General features: G+C 34.6%; 1 protein-coding gene across 1 annotated transcript; it reads left to right on the top strand.

Moving 5' to 3' along the window:
* Nucleotides 1-4,630: 4,630 nt before the first annotated feature.
* Nucleotides 4,631-6,855, top strand: LOC141628320 (methionine gamma-lyase-like). Its single transcript, XM_074441479.1, has 2 exons — nt 4,631-5,428; nt 6,049-6,855. Exons 1-2 carry the CDS (start codon nt 4,684-4,686, stop codon nt 6,621-6,623), a joined length of 1,320 nt encoding a protein of 439 aa, XP_074297580.1. The 5' UTR covers nt 4,631-4,683; the 3' UTR covers nt 6,624-6,855.
* Nucleotides 6,856-15,411: the final 8,556 nt, after the last annotated feature.

Raw genomic sequence — 15,411 nt, 5'->3', positions numbered from 1 at the left:
AAGTTTTTGACGTATCAAGTGAAGCAAAAATAAGATCTTTTGGTATTTTAAATTGACCGACAAAAGAAGAACAATATGTCTTTCTGAAAACAGATATATATCCGTCTTAAAAATATAACAGGTCAAATAACACCCTACTTGTATGTAAATATTATATTAAGAATTTAAGATTATATTATTTGTCTTAAGAATATAATCTGCATGTAATCTACTTTTTAATTATTTTACTGATTCTAGTTTTTAATTGATTATATAGTCATTCTTTTTCCAGACACAACTATATAATTTTTGTAATTTTTTTATATTATATTATAATTATAATGTACGGAGTAATATATAATGTATGGTTCTTGATAATTGGTTTTATTATGTCATGGCACAATACACACAATCAAAGGGGTAAATAAATGCCCAAGAGAACGTGGGCTTAATTCTACCAAAAGGAATTTGGTTGCTCCTAAAATATAGGGACCAATAAGAGAGTTTTAAAAAACTCAACTTTTATACTAGGTAGATTCTTACATTGCATTTGGAAACTTCAACGATTAATTGCCCTCATTATACCAATTCAACCTGGCGCCTTATTTAGAATCTTTATTGTCACTCTCATAAAGTCATAATACACCCAATTATTAGTTAATTCTCACGCTATATTTACTTCTAATTTTTTATTTCTCTTACAAGCCTCGATGATGGAGATTGCCAGATTGGTATGATGGTAATTGGATCGACCAAATAATTAACTAAAAATGCAATTATGTGAAAATACATGTGAAAATACAGTTGTTTAATCTCTCCATTTTTCTTCAATGTAAATCTCTCTACTCAATTTGTACGGTTCCATTTAACTTTGACTGGTATCTTTAGCAAGGAAAAAGAAACATCTCTGATATACTACATTAGACCTAATAAGTAAGTATGTAACTGAGCTTTTGTTTTTTTTTTTTTTTTTCTGAGCATTTTAAAGTTTATATATTACATTTTAATTTTTTAACGTCAAAACTCAAATTTAACAGTAATATCAACGGGAATAGGGAAAAATGTATCATAAATTGTTGATTAATTTGATGTTAACCATAATTAAAAAATGTTATACAGAAATATATTTCAAGAGATAAATGTGTGAATTTGTCAATGCACTACTACAGATACAGGCTATAACAACGGTCAAAAACCGTTGTTATATAAAAAAGCGGTCGTTGTTAAAGCGTCCGTTGTAGAAGGTTTTAACAACGGTTAGTTTTCTTACGGAAACCGTTGTTAAAACTATTAACAACGGTTTTAAATATAAAAACCCGTTGTGTAAAGTGTGACTCAATTTTGGGGGGAAAGTTATAACAACGGGTTTTAATATACAAAACCGTTGTTATAACTAAAGACAACGGGTTGTTCTTAAATAACCGTTGTTGTTTGTTCTTAAAAAATAAATAAAAAATTAAATTAAATATTACTAGCTATAAATATTAAAGCATCCTTTACCTAACATATATTAAAGCATCCTTTACCAACATATATTAAAGCATCCTTTACTAACATTCATTAATTGAAACAACATGGCAATGAACCCTAATTTTATCAACAACGAAGAATGGCTTACACAAACGATTGAAGATGATGGTAAGGTTCTCGCCGGGCTTCCCCCGATCAACACCCATTAATCAAAGCATCCCTTGAACATCAACGGAATTATTGGATTAAGAGGCGTGAAGCGATCGGCTTGTCAACAAAGCCTCATCATCATCATCATCTTCATACCCTAGTCGGCTTTGTTATTTCGCAACTTGGGTGCGACCAGAGATATGTTGAGTTGTACTCTTCCAACCTTATCTCCACATGCAAGTCGTGTCCTTGCATATATTCAATCTGTTATTGCAAAATATGAAGCCAATGACCCCGGAAGTTAGCGGTATACCGAGTGGCGTGATTGGTGGCGGAGGTTGAGAAGCGCTTTTACGCTTAACCGGGGTTGTTCTCGCTTATTATACATCTTTTGATTTCGATAATTCTTTGTAATGTATTTGGTTTAAAATTAAATGAAATGATCATTTTGAAAGTGTTGAGTTATGCTTGTTTGATTTGCTTCCATTTTTTCAACTCCATAGATCTATCTGTCATCATCAAGATCCGATTATGGCACAACTTCCTAACATATATGGCACAACTTCCTAACATATATATTAATTAAAAAACAACTCAACCCACACATTAGTATAAATACATTGCATTATCTCAACTAATGCTAAAACATGCTCGATCCGTCTATCAAGGACGCCAAATATATAAGATGGAAATGAAATAATTAGAAACACATACATGGAAATGAAGATGGAAATGAAATAATTAACAAACCTGATAATTACTGAACGTACGTAAAGAGAGGATGAAATCAACAAAGTGACGGCGAGAAGATAAAGCGACGATGAGAAAGAGAGAAAGAGACGATGAGAAAGTGTGTGTTTTGTGTTTGTGTTTATTTCTTTCTTTGGGTTTGTGTTTGTGTATTAAGGTTTGTGTTTTGTGGTTGCAGCAGACTTGTGTTTGTGTGGTTTATAGTATGGAAGGTATTGACAACGGTTATTAAACAACAACCGTTGTGAAATATGTTTTGACAACGGTTATAAAAAACACCCGTTGTTAAATAAGTTTTAACAACGGGTTTCAAAAATAACCGTTGTGATTACTTTTCACTAAATTTGCGCCAATTTTGCGCCAAATTATTAACAACGGTTGTGCATGGGTGACCCGTTGTTAAAACTAATAACAACGGTTTTTATAACCATACCCGTTGTAATTTATTTTAGTAAAATTCGCGCCATACATTCTACAACGTCTATTGTGATTTTCGTGAATAATCGTTGTTAAAGGGGCGTTGTAGTTGCCTAAATTTGTAGTAGTGATGCAACTCTATTTCATATAAAAGGAGTAAATTCAATTATCTCAGATCGAAACCAGAATTAGTTAATGCTTAAAACTGATAATTAACTAGTTTTACACCCGTGCAAAAAATGCACGGGATTGCTTTTCAAAAAATACAAGCAAAATATAATTATAGTATGTTATATAAAAATATCTTTATAAAATTAATTTAAATAAATTGAAGAAATCAATAAAAAAAATCGATCACCAAGTATGATCGAAAACTTATACGGAGTATTTAGGTAATTTTTGAAAGTTTATACTCCGTATTGGATTAGTAATTTCTGGTATGGAGTAAAAATGTATTGTATAATGTATGGTTTGTTGTATTAAATTTAGAATAAGTAAAAATAAAATTCTCATCATTTAAAAACTTTGTTGTATAAAGTGAGAATGAGTAATTAAATTGAAGTATAAAACATGGGTGGCCCACATAATTTTTTTTTTTAATCCCTTAAAATAGGGAACCAATAAAAACTCTTTAAAAATCCTAGCTTTTATACTAGGTAGATATCAAAATAAATAAATAATTTTAAATGAGAAGAGTAAAATGCACAAGTTCAAATAAGATTTCAGCACATAAGCAATTTACCCTAAAATAATTTTATCGAGATAGTGATCTTTTTGCATTGATCCATTTCAATACATTTTTGAAAATCGTTGTCACTCATTACATATTTTGGGAATATACTCTATTAATCACAATTTATTTATATTTAACTAAATTTCTTTTTATAAAGAATAGAAAAAATAGATAAATAATTAAAATGTACTTACACTCAAACCAACTCAACGCACGATCTCACGTGAATCGTGCACCAGCAAGTAAAGGGCAATAATTATGTAAAAAATTGATCAACTTGTATTTGAGATTTCACAAAATCTCATTTAAGACGACCCTATTTGTATTAAATTTAGTTATCTCAGATCGAAACCAGAATTAGTTAATGCTTAAACACTAAAACTGATAATCAATATCAAAATAAATAAATAATTTTAAATGAGAAGAGTAAAATGCATAAGTTCAAATAAGATTTCAGCACATAAGCAATTTACCCTAAAATAATTTTATCGAGATAGTGATCTCTTTGCATTGACCCATTTCAATACATTTTTGAAAATCGTTGTCACTCATCACATATTTTGGGAATATACTATTAATCACAATTTATTTACATTTAACTAAATTCCTCTTTATAAAGAATAGAAAAAATAGATAAATAAAATGTACTTAGAATCAAACCAATTCAACGCACGATCGCACGTGAATCGTGCACCAGCACATAGAGGGCAATAATTATGTAAAAAATTGATCAACTGAGATTTCACAAAATCTCATTTAAGACGACCCTATTTGTATTAAATTTAAAACGGATTAATTAGCAAACCATTTACATAGATAAGATAACAAAAAAATGCTTAAATATTAGTTAAGATTGTTTCATCTGTAAAAATGATAGATTATTTGACCCGTTTCAATCTAAAGATGAATATATTCGTTTTAATATATCTATCTTAAGAGAGACTTGCTGATATTTATATCTAAATGAGATCGTATATCGTACTCCTATAATATAATGAATCGTGCACCAGCTCGATAGCACGTAGCCACGTAGTGAAGTAGTAGAATTGACCTTTTATGCATGATTGCATGCTTATAAAAGCAGCTTCAAAGTTTGTAACAAATACACATCTTCCTCCATAACAATACACATTTACAAAAACATCCTTTTTATTAATCACTTTTTCTAAGCAATTTAACCAGAAATGTCTACCAACAAGTGTGTGCGATCTGCGACCGTCGCTAGCTTGCGAGAGGCAAGCGCGAAAAGGCTCTCCCTAATGGCAGATGACGAACATGACCCTGAGGTCCATCTAGGGAGGGCAAGACATGAATTCGGAGAGCACGGCGGTATTAACATGTCAATCGAGGCATCCGCTACTTTCCACGTCATGGAGCCAGAAACCATGAGAAAAATGTTCACAGGAGAGCTTGGAGCAGCCCAAGACCACTACATATATAGTCGTCATTTCAATCCCACTGTCCTCGGCCTCGGTCACCTCCTAGCTGCCATGGAGGGAACCGAGGCTGCCTATTGCACTTCCAGTGGCATTTCGGCAATCTCTTCTGTCCTCCTGCAGCTCGTTTCTACAGGAGGACATATAGTCGCTTGTAATACTCTATATGGTGGGACCCATGCTATGCTTTGCGATTTTTTACCCCGTACTAGCGGGATTACCACTACGTTTGTGGATATAAGGGACCATAAAGCTGTGGAGGCTGCCATTGTGGAGGGGAAGACCAAGGTGTTGTATTTTGAAACAATGTCGAACCCTACCCTCACGGTAGCCGACATCCCGGCATTATCCAAGATAGGGAAGCGTAAGGGTTTAACGGTGGTGGTGGATAACACTTTTACTCCAATGCTCATTTCTCCGGCCCGCCTTGGAGCTGATGTTGTCGTTCATAGTGTCTCCAAGTTTATTAGTGGCGCCGGAGATATCATTGCAGGTATTTATATATTCTTCTTGACCTCGTCTGTTTCAATGAAATGTTTACATATACTTTATACACAAAGACCAACATACAAAGATAGGAGAATTGCTTTTAATATTACTAAAAGATAAAAGTAGAGATTGAAATATACCCAAAATAGAAACGTAAATTATTAATTGAAACACCGGAAATAGAAAAGTGTTGTTTTATCCTTTTTTTCTATATGTTCTTTTTGTTTTCTAACATTGCCTTTCAATCATTTACAAAATCAACTTTTTAAGAATAAAGATACTACTTCAATTTTGTCCTCCTATTAATCGTATAGGACCGATTTGTGGTTGACTAACATATTCGGCATTTTTGGTATATACGAAAATTGTACATCCAGTTTTTCCCGTTATACGGAAACCGGCTTTTAGTTCCATTCATATAATTTTATCTTTTTTTTTAGTTACTAAAATATTTGTCGTTTGGCGCTTTTTTTTTTTTTTTTTTTTTTTTTTTTTTTTTTTTTTTTAGGAAAACACCCCAAAGGGTACTGTATGTTTTCTTTTAATATTGCCACATGTTAATGGATGATTGTCCTTTTAATATTGCCACATGTTAATGGATGATTGTCCATGTTGATTGTGCAGGCGCCATATGTGGAACTAACAGCATGATAAATTCAATGATGGACTTACATAACGGTACCATGATGCTGTTAGGCCCCACCATGAACCCAAAAGCAGCCTTTGAATTGTCCGAAAGAGTTCCTCACTTGGGGTTAAGGATGAAAGAGCACGGCATCCGGGCTTTAGAATTTGCAAAGCGGATGAAAAATTTAGGCCTAAAAGTAATCTACCCAGGTCTCGAGGATCACCCCGATCACTTTCTGCTAAAGTCGATCCGCAATCCCCAATATGGGTTCGGTGGAATGTTGTGTCTCGATATGGAGACCGAGGAGAAGGCCAATGGTCTTATGTACCAGCTCCAAAACGCGACCCACTTTGGGTTCATGGCTGTGAGTTTGGGTTACTATGAGACTCTCATGTCCTGCTCCGGTAACAGCACTAGTAGCGAGTTGACCGATGAGGAGAAGGCCCAGTCCGGTATCTCACCGGGTCTTATCCGAATGTCTGTGGGCTATAATGGTACTCTTGAGCAGAAATGGGCTCAATTTGAGAAGGCTTATGCTAAATTGGAGGATGGACATATGTTTCATCATTAAACTATCATACTTCCTCCATTTAACTTTTATCATCCCATTTTAATATAATACTCTTCACATATATTTGGGAAGTGGGGTGATAAAAGTTGAATGGAAGGAGTATTTAACAATTTGTTTATTCGTGTGATTGGGAATCCTATTTTAATTGTTATTTATCATTACTGTTTGCTTGTTTCTGAACATTGTTGTCTAGTGAATTACCATCATATTGGTAGTCTTGAATAAAGTTTGAACTAAATTAAGGTAATGTATCCAAAATCCTTTAATCAATTATATTTTTCTCTTTTTTTTATCTTACATTTTAGCACTTTCAATGAAACCATTGGTTTTTATAACTTTATTTATGTTGGGCAATACAGTGCAAATGACTGTTGTATGGTCAGACCACATAAAAAGTGATCATTTTATGTTAAAACGTAATCATTTTATTTTACTATTGTAAACTGACCACTTTTAAAAAGTCACTTTTTGAATTTGAACATAAAATGCTCATTAATTATCATAAAGTGGTAAAATTTTATCCATTACACTATACAATTATCGCGTACTACATCTGCTGGTCGAATATTAAAACTAGTTCAATGTCTTTAAGATTAGTTTAACTCAACAATAATTATAGGTGTGATGAGCCAGAATCGTACACTAACAAAGATAATATTTGTTGTACACTAACAAACATAATATTTATAGTGAAACACGTGGACATTTTCTTAGTTGGATAAATATCGATTTGAGTTAGTTTATATTTCATTTTGGGAGTTTCAATCGATTTCTAGCCAAAACTGGTTATATATTGCCTTAATTAGTAAACCCGACTTCTAAATCAGGATTGAGCTAATCTTAGTTTCGACTCCTATACTTTTAGAGTGTTGATTTTCGCAGTACACATTTTACTCATCGCAGTACACTTTTGACATTTATACCCTTTTCATTTCCTCTTTTTATTTTCTCTCTCTAATCTCTAGTCTCTCTAATTAACCACATCAATTCTCCATTGATAAACTATGTACTGCAATAAATTATGTACTTCATTGAAATTTATTTTTCACAAACACATTTACAGTATTGATAAATTATTTTTACAAACAAATCTACTGCATTTATAACACGATTACGTACTACCTTGAAAAATAAATCTAACCTATTACGTAGTACTCCGTAGTACGTTGCTCTCCTTGCAAATGCCAGTGTCAAGCCTTTTAGGGGAAGTGATAGTTTGAGTTTTAAATTGAGTTTGAAGATTATGCCTATTCCTCGGAAAGTAGGTTTTCAATCAAATGAGACAGTAATATCTTGCAAAGTGAATTTGACGGTGATCCCCAATTAATTTGAACAAACCCTAATTAAAAAAATACAAAACATTAATAAATAGTTAATTTAATTATTAATAATGAATTAGTGAATTAAATACGTACTAGATTTATAATCGAATAATCATTCATAATTGAAGAATTTGAAAGGGATTGAAGGAAGTTAAAAATTTAGCATAGAGAGAAGAGAGAGAGAATTAAGTTTGATGATTTTTAGTTTAAGGGTAAAGAAATGGAAAAAATGGTGTAAAAAGTACTATAATGAGTAAAATATGTACTGCGAAAATAAATTACGTACTTTTATTTTGCGAAAACTAAGCTCATTGACCTTCTTCCTTCAACAAACTTAGGTTTTCTAAGCAAAACTCCTTTAAAGAGCTATCGTCTTCTTTCAAGCTTCAAATCGCCATCATTTTGCTCTTTTCTTTACAGAATTTACTTGTCCAAGTTATGTACTTCCTCATTCTTCATCCTATCAAGTCTTTTGTGAGTTTATTTTCAATCCGGTTAGTATTTTTTTTAACCCTAGATTACGGGTGAGTGACGAAACTGCATTTTTGTGCTATTTTGCTTGTTTTAGGAGTTGAAACGGACAATCCCGATTTCGACATCTACTTTGTAGACGATTCTCTAAAGGATTGACTTGCTATCGAGATAAAGGTGATGGTTTACTTGCTATTATACATGGTAGTGTGATTAATTATATATTTTTTTTGAAATTCCAAAATGGGTTAATTCATATCACATCACGTTTAGCAATAACAATGTCAATAATATGCCGCGGCAAATCATTAACCCAAATTTTCCCACCTAGCTACTTGCGCCGACCCAAAATAAGCAAGCTCGTGCGCCACACTATTCCACTTCCTACCAAGAAATGACCAAGAAGTAAAATCAAACGTAATACAAATAGAGAAAATATCAGCTAGTACTAAATGAAAGTCACTTTGTCCCTTCGCTATTGTCTTCAACGCATCAATGAGAACCTTGCAATCACTTTCGACTATCAACTTCGTTACTCTACGCCTCTGTAATACCGCTGAGTTTTAGGAAGCACTCGGCCGAGTAAGGGAATTTACTCGACCGAGTGTGGTGGACAGAGTGTGTTCTGGGCTTGACCCAGGGTCTGATTAGGTGACACTCGGCCAAGTGGCTTGCGCACTCGACTGAGTGCACTCTAGCACTTGACCGAGTGCTCTGGTTTAGACCCAAAAAATGCGGGATTCGGTTCCGTGTTGTTATATATACCCGTGAATAGTGTTTTTCCTCTCCTTATGAACCCTAAACCTCTCAAACACTCTCTAAACCCTCTCTAAATATTTCCTATCATCTTTCAAGAGGGTTTAGCTTGGGATTTGAAGATCTAGCATTATCCTTCATCTGTCTTTGCCAATTTTATCTTATGAGTCTTAATTTATTCTCTTTATCTTTTCCGTTGTTACCCTAACCCTATAAATTTGGGAATCCCAGTTTCTTTCTTTTCTTACTGCGATACTTGAATCAAGTAAATTCAATTTCTAGGGTTTACGATTGTCTTTTTCATTGATTGTTCATCACCTTAATTACCTTTATTAGATTAATTTTCATATGTTTTAGATGTTTTATTATGGGAAGTTAAGGGTTTTGTTATTTGGGTAAATTAATTGGAGTTTTGAGCAATTAAATAGTTGTAATAAGGGATTATATGTATTATTTTGTTGTAAGACATGATTGTGATATGAATATGACTTGGTTAATTATAGGGGAAGACTTGACGGAAGAGTAATTCTAACAAGTTGTCTTGCTTTATGGGAGTTTGCTAAAAAGGTATACGTAGGGTTTTTCCCTAATCGGTTTCAATAATATGGATGTTTACATGTGTTATAATTGTTGGAATTGCGTTATAACATGATAACGGGTAATTGTTGGTAGTCTCATACTATTGTTGGAATTGCATTATAATTACATGATAATGAGTAATTGAGTCTCATATTATTGTTGGAATTGTTGTGGGATTTATCTGTATGCATCCCTTTAACTTTAAGGATTATAACGAATATATAGTGATGATACACTACAAAGAAAACGCGGGTTAGTGACGGCCCTACCGACGGAAAAAAGAGGCCGTCAGAAAACACGGGAAACTGACGGATTTGTGACGGAATTGCCGTCAGTACGGTTTCCTGACGGAGATTCCGTCAGTAACTATTGGCGCGTTGACAAAGTCAAAGGCGCCAAAAAACCTGTGACGGAAATTCCGTCAGTAATTCATAAAACTAACGAAAAATCCGTCATAGGCCCACTTTACCAGACCAATAATGCATCACTTTTACACATCATATAATATTGACTACTGACGGAAATTCCCTCAGTTTTTATAAAATCCTGACGGAATTTCCGTCAGTGGACACAGATATTTAAATTATGTGTTGATGACAGGCTGTCAAAATAATTGACCCACTGACGGAAATTCCGTCAGTATTTTGAAAACTCTGACGGAATTTCCAATACTGACGGAATTTCCGTCAGTAGTCCAAATTATATGACGTGGAAAAGTGATGCATTATTGGTCTGGTAAAGTGGGCCTATGACGGATTTTCCGTCAGTTTTTTGAAAAAACTGACGGAATTTCCGTCAGGAATAATATTTAACTGACGGGATTTCCGTGAGTCCTTCCTTTTATCTGAACCACGGGAACCATTCAATATCACTTTACCAATTTTCCCCCAAAATTACAAATCGTCAAACCCTCCTCCACCACCTTAAAACCCGACACCACCACCACCCTCCTCCACTTCCGGCGCCGCCACCACCACCAACAACACCACCACGCCGTCGCCATCATTATAAGGTAATTTTTTGTGTTTTTCTTCTTTTCTCCTTTTTCTTTTTTCCTTTTCCTTTAATTTTTTTTAATTTTTTTTTCTCCATAGCCACCGCGACCTCCTGCCGCCACCACCCTGCCGCCGCCGCCGTGCCACCCCTGCCGCCGCCCCTCCTACCGCCGTCACCTTTCCTCTTTCTCATCTCCTTTTTCATTTTTTTTGTGGAGCTAATTAGGTATTTGTCTTTTATTTTTTTTTTTAATTATCTTAATTGAATTAGAATATTAGTTATTGTTTTAATTATTGTTGAATTATTGTTGATGTTGATGCATGTTGACTTAGGATAGAAGCCAATTTTATTTAAATGTTGATTGTGACGGTTTTAATGTATGCATTTATTTTTTTTGTTAATTAGATTATTGGTCGTATGGTTTCGCCGATAATTATTATGTATGGACATATCACGGTGAGAAACTACCTAGTACAAATGCTAGTGAGAATCCTTACCGTGAGTTCGTGGAAAATGCATTGCGTGATACTGTTGACCAAATTTTGGAGGATCGACTTAATCCTGATGACCTTAACGATGAAGAAGTGCGTTATGAAACCCCAAACCCCCAAGTTTCTTCGTTCTTTAAAATGTTAGAACTTAGAGCAAGCCGAACAACCGGTGTTTGAGGGAAGTGATATGAGTTTGTTGCAAGCAGCTGCTAGGTTGTTATCACTCAAATGTGAGAACAACATATCTCTTAGATGCGCTAATGGTTTTGTGTCATTCGTTGGTGACATAATTCCAAAGGAAAATCAAATGGCGCGCAATTTTAATGAGATTAAAAAAGTTCTGAAGGGACTCCAACTTCCCCATGAAAAGATTGATGCATGTATCAATGGATGCATACTTTTCTGGAAGGAAAATTCTAATATTAAAGAATGTACAAAGTGTCGTGCATCTCGGTATAAAGGTAAAAAGAATTCAAGTGGGAGGCAAATTCCATGTAAACCAATAACTTATTTCCCGCTTGCGCCAAGGTTACAACGACTATATGCAACCAAGCACATAGCAGGTGAGATGAGTTGGTACTACAAAAACTCTCGATTAAGAGAAAGGGGGACAACGGCACATCCAAGTGATGGAGAAGCGTGGAAGCATTTCGATAGAAAGCATCCAGATTTTGCAAGTGAACCCCGGAATGTTAGGCTAGGTTTGTGTACGGATGGATTTCAACCTTTTGGGCAGTTTGGGACGAAATACTCTTGTTGGCCCGTGATTGTGACTCCGTACAACTTACCTCATTGGTTATGCATGAAGAGACAATTTATGTTCTTATCTGTACTAGTTCCCGGTCCTAAGAACCCGAAGTTAAATTTAGATGTTTTCCTCCAACCGTTGATCAAAGAGTTGAAACAACTTTGGGAAACCGGCGTGGACACCTATGATGTCTCTAAGAAACAAAATTTTCAATTAAAGGCTGCATTAATGTGGACGATCAACGATTTCCCGGCATATGGCATGCTTTCTGGTTGGTCCACAAGTGGATATCGTGCCTGTCCTTATTGTCCAGAAAATGATCATAGATCTTTTTGCCTTAAAAATAGCAAAAAGGTTTGTTGGTTTGATTGTCACCGTGAGTTCTTAACACCTGATCATCCTTTCCGCGACAATTGTTAGCATTTTCTTAAAAACAGAAAAACTGAGAATCGCATAGCCGCATCGAAACTAACGGGTGATTAAGTGTGGGAATCCGTAAAAGACTTGCCTAAAATAGTTGATGCTTCTGATAAAGAATTGAAAAGATTGAAAGATCAGAATGAAGGTTGGTGGAAACAAAGCATATTCTCGGGAACTTCCCTCCGGAAAACGTTCTTTGATTCGACACAACTTGGATGTTATGCACATTGAGAAAAAAATTTTTGAACAACTTATCAACACCATCATGGATGTACCAGGTAAAACTAATTTGACACTAAGGGTAAAGAAGACTTTAATGAACTTTGCTATAAACGGACCACATCATCTAGGTTTATTTTATCAAACGCGGAGAAAAAGGCTCTATGTGACTGGGTTGCTAACTTAAAATTCCCGGATGGTTATGCTTCAGATTTGAGTCGGTGTGTTGACCATAAAAAGATGGTGTTACATTTCATGAAAAGTCATGATTGTCATGTCTTTATGGAACGACTACTCCCCGTTGCCTTGAAAGAGTTGCTCCCGACAGGTCCTTGGAATGCAATAACTGAGATAAGCCAATTTTTTAGAGACATGTGTACTTCTACGATTAGAGTTGATTCTATGGAACGTCTGGAGTCAAACATTGCAGAGATAATATGCAAGTTAGAGAAGATATTTCCCTCGTCTTTTTTCAATTCCACGGAGTATTTGCCTCTTCACCTACCTTATGAAGCGAAAGTTGGAGGACCTGTTCAATATCGATGGATGTATCCATTTGAGAGATTTCTTAATCATATAAAAAAAAAGATTGGCAACAAAGCTCGGGTGGAGGGTTCAATATGCAACGCTTTTTTGTTAGAGGAAATTTCAAATTTCTGTTCTTTTTATTTCGAAGATCACATTGACACAAAAGCAAAAGACTTAGATATTGGTGTAAATTCCGATGACCAGTTGAAATCTAAGTTACCTGAGTTATTCAATGATGACATGGGAACTACAACCGGAAAATGTATACAGAGGTACTTAACTGAGAAAGAGTATGAAGAAGCTCATTTTTATGTGCTAAGGAACTGTGGAGATTTTTTAGATACTTATGAAAAGTAAGTTAATACTTCATCATTACTCAATTGTTTTTTAATTATCAAATTAGATCGAATTTATAGGTAATTAATACATAACTAAAACATGCTTTCCCTACTTATAGGGAATTTGAGGCACATATCAAAATCAATTTTCCTGATGTCACATCCTCTGATGATGTTTGGGCATCACATGAGAAAAGTTTTCCGAAATGGTTCTGAAATCAAGTAAGTGATGATACATTTTCTTTGAAATTGAACTATACATTTAGATTTCTTATTAGATATTGAAAAAAATATAACAACTTAATAAACATTTTTTTATTCATAGGTTCATATATTGAAGGATCGTCTAATAATAGCTTTAGCATTGGGTCCTAGTAACATGGTGAAGTCTTGGAGACGGTATTCCATCAACGGCTATAAGTTTCGAGCTTATAAGGAGGGACTTGATGTTTCGAAGTCTACGTTAAGCAATGAGGTTTCTGTGAATTCAACTGAAGGGTTGGACTACTATGGAACCCTAAATGAAGTAATTGAGCTTTCTTATTATGCCGAGCAAAGAGTTTATAGGGTTATATTGTTTAAATGTGATTGGCTTGATAATTCCCCACAAGGACTTAGTATCCGTAAGGTTTATGGACTTGTAGATGTAAACGAGAAAAAGAAACTTCGTGGACATAACACATTTGTGGCAGCTTTTCAAGTCGATCAAGTTTGTTATGCTCCTTATCCAACCATTAAGAAAGGTAATCAAGGTATTCAGTGGTCCACGGTTTTTAAAACCAAGGCAAGATCACAAGTTGATGCTCCTATTGAAAAAAGTGTCTTTCAAGAAGATGTGGTTGTGAATGATCACTCAATTTCACCGATTTTGTTGGAAGATATAGAGGATGAAGATGTATACGAAGTGACAGTGGAAAGAGGTCAAGGGGAATATGACAGAGACGTCGGAGAAGAAGGGGATGAAGATGAAGTTGAAAAACTTATTAGATACGAAAATGAGGAATCAGAGGAAGAAGTAGGAGTGCTTTTTTCAGAAGATGAACCTGTTTTGATTTGTAGTGATAGTGATAGTGAGGAGGACTAGTTGTAATTGTACAATTATTAAACATTCAATAAAATTTGCCCTCCGTTTTTTATTACTTGTCGTTCTAGCCTATTTGGTTTTTTGTTTTATACATGTCGTTTTAGCTTAACATCAATAGTGTGTTTCAATTTCCAAGGTTTGGTCATAAGAAACCTCTCAATTCAGCAAATAAAATGCATTAAAGAAGAGGCAAGTGGTAATTAGTTCACAGTTTTCCATAGTTAGTGTTTGTTTCAATTGTTTATATATACCCTGCAGAAATTGATGTTTTGAACTAACGATTTTTTCTTTGAACTAACAATTTGAATTGTTTTCATGCAGTGATTATGCCAAACATTTTTCGCCGTTTGATTGGGAGCAATAGTAAGGCAAATGCATCTCAACAGAATCGGGAGGACGACGAGGTTGAGGATGAGGAAGATCCTGAACCTCCATCACGAAGACAGGAGAACATGCAGGTGACTCTCTCAGCGGCCCGTGCTCGGCCATATCATTTTTGGTAAGTTTATGTTAATTTTTTAATTTTTAAAAAACTTAACATTTACAGTGTTATTTTCAAATATTTGTGTATTTTTCAGGTGGGAGGACGAACCAATCAAGAAATATGTTACTTGGGCGTTCACCCGTAACACAGGAGATGAGTACTTCACTAGGTGGGGTGAAGCGAGTAACGCACAGCGTCAGAAGATGTGGAGTTACTTTGCGGTAATTATGTTTTTCAATAATAATTTTCTTAAGTTTATAATAATTTTCTTAAGTTTATAAGAATTTTCATAAGTTTTATATAACTAATTTCACATTTGTTTTTGAAACAGAGTCATGTAAGATCCATCGAT

The sequence above is a fragment of the Silene latifolia genome, chromosome 2, assembly GCF_048544455.1.
Source record: "Silene latifolia isolate original U9 population chromosome 2, ASM4854445v1, whole genome shotgun sequence".
In the NCBI taxonomy this organism is placed as follows: Eukaryota; Viridiplantae; Streptophyta; class Magnoliopsida; order Caryophyllales; family Caryophyllaceae; genus Silene; species Silene latifolia.
The sequence above is the reverse complement of the archived record's forward strand: the minus strand, read 5'-3'. Positions and strand labels throughout refer to the sequence as shown.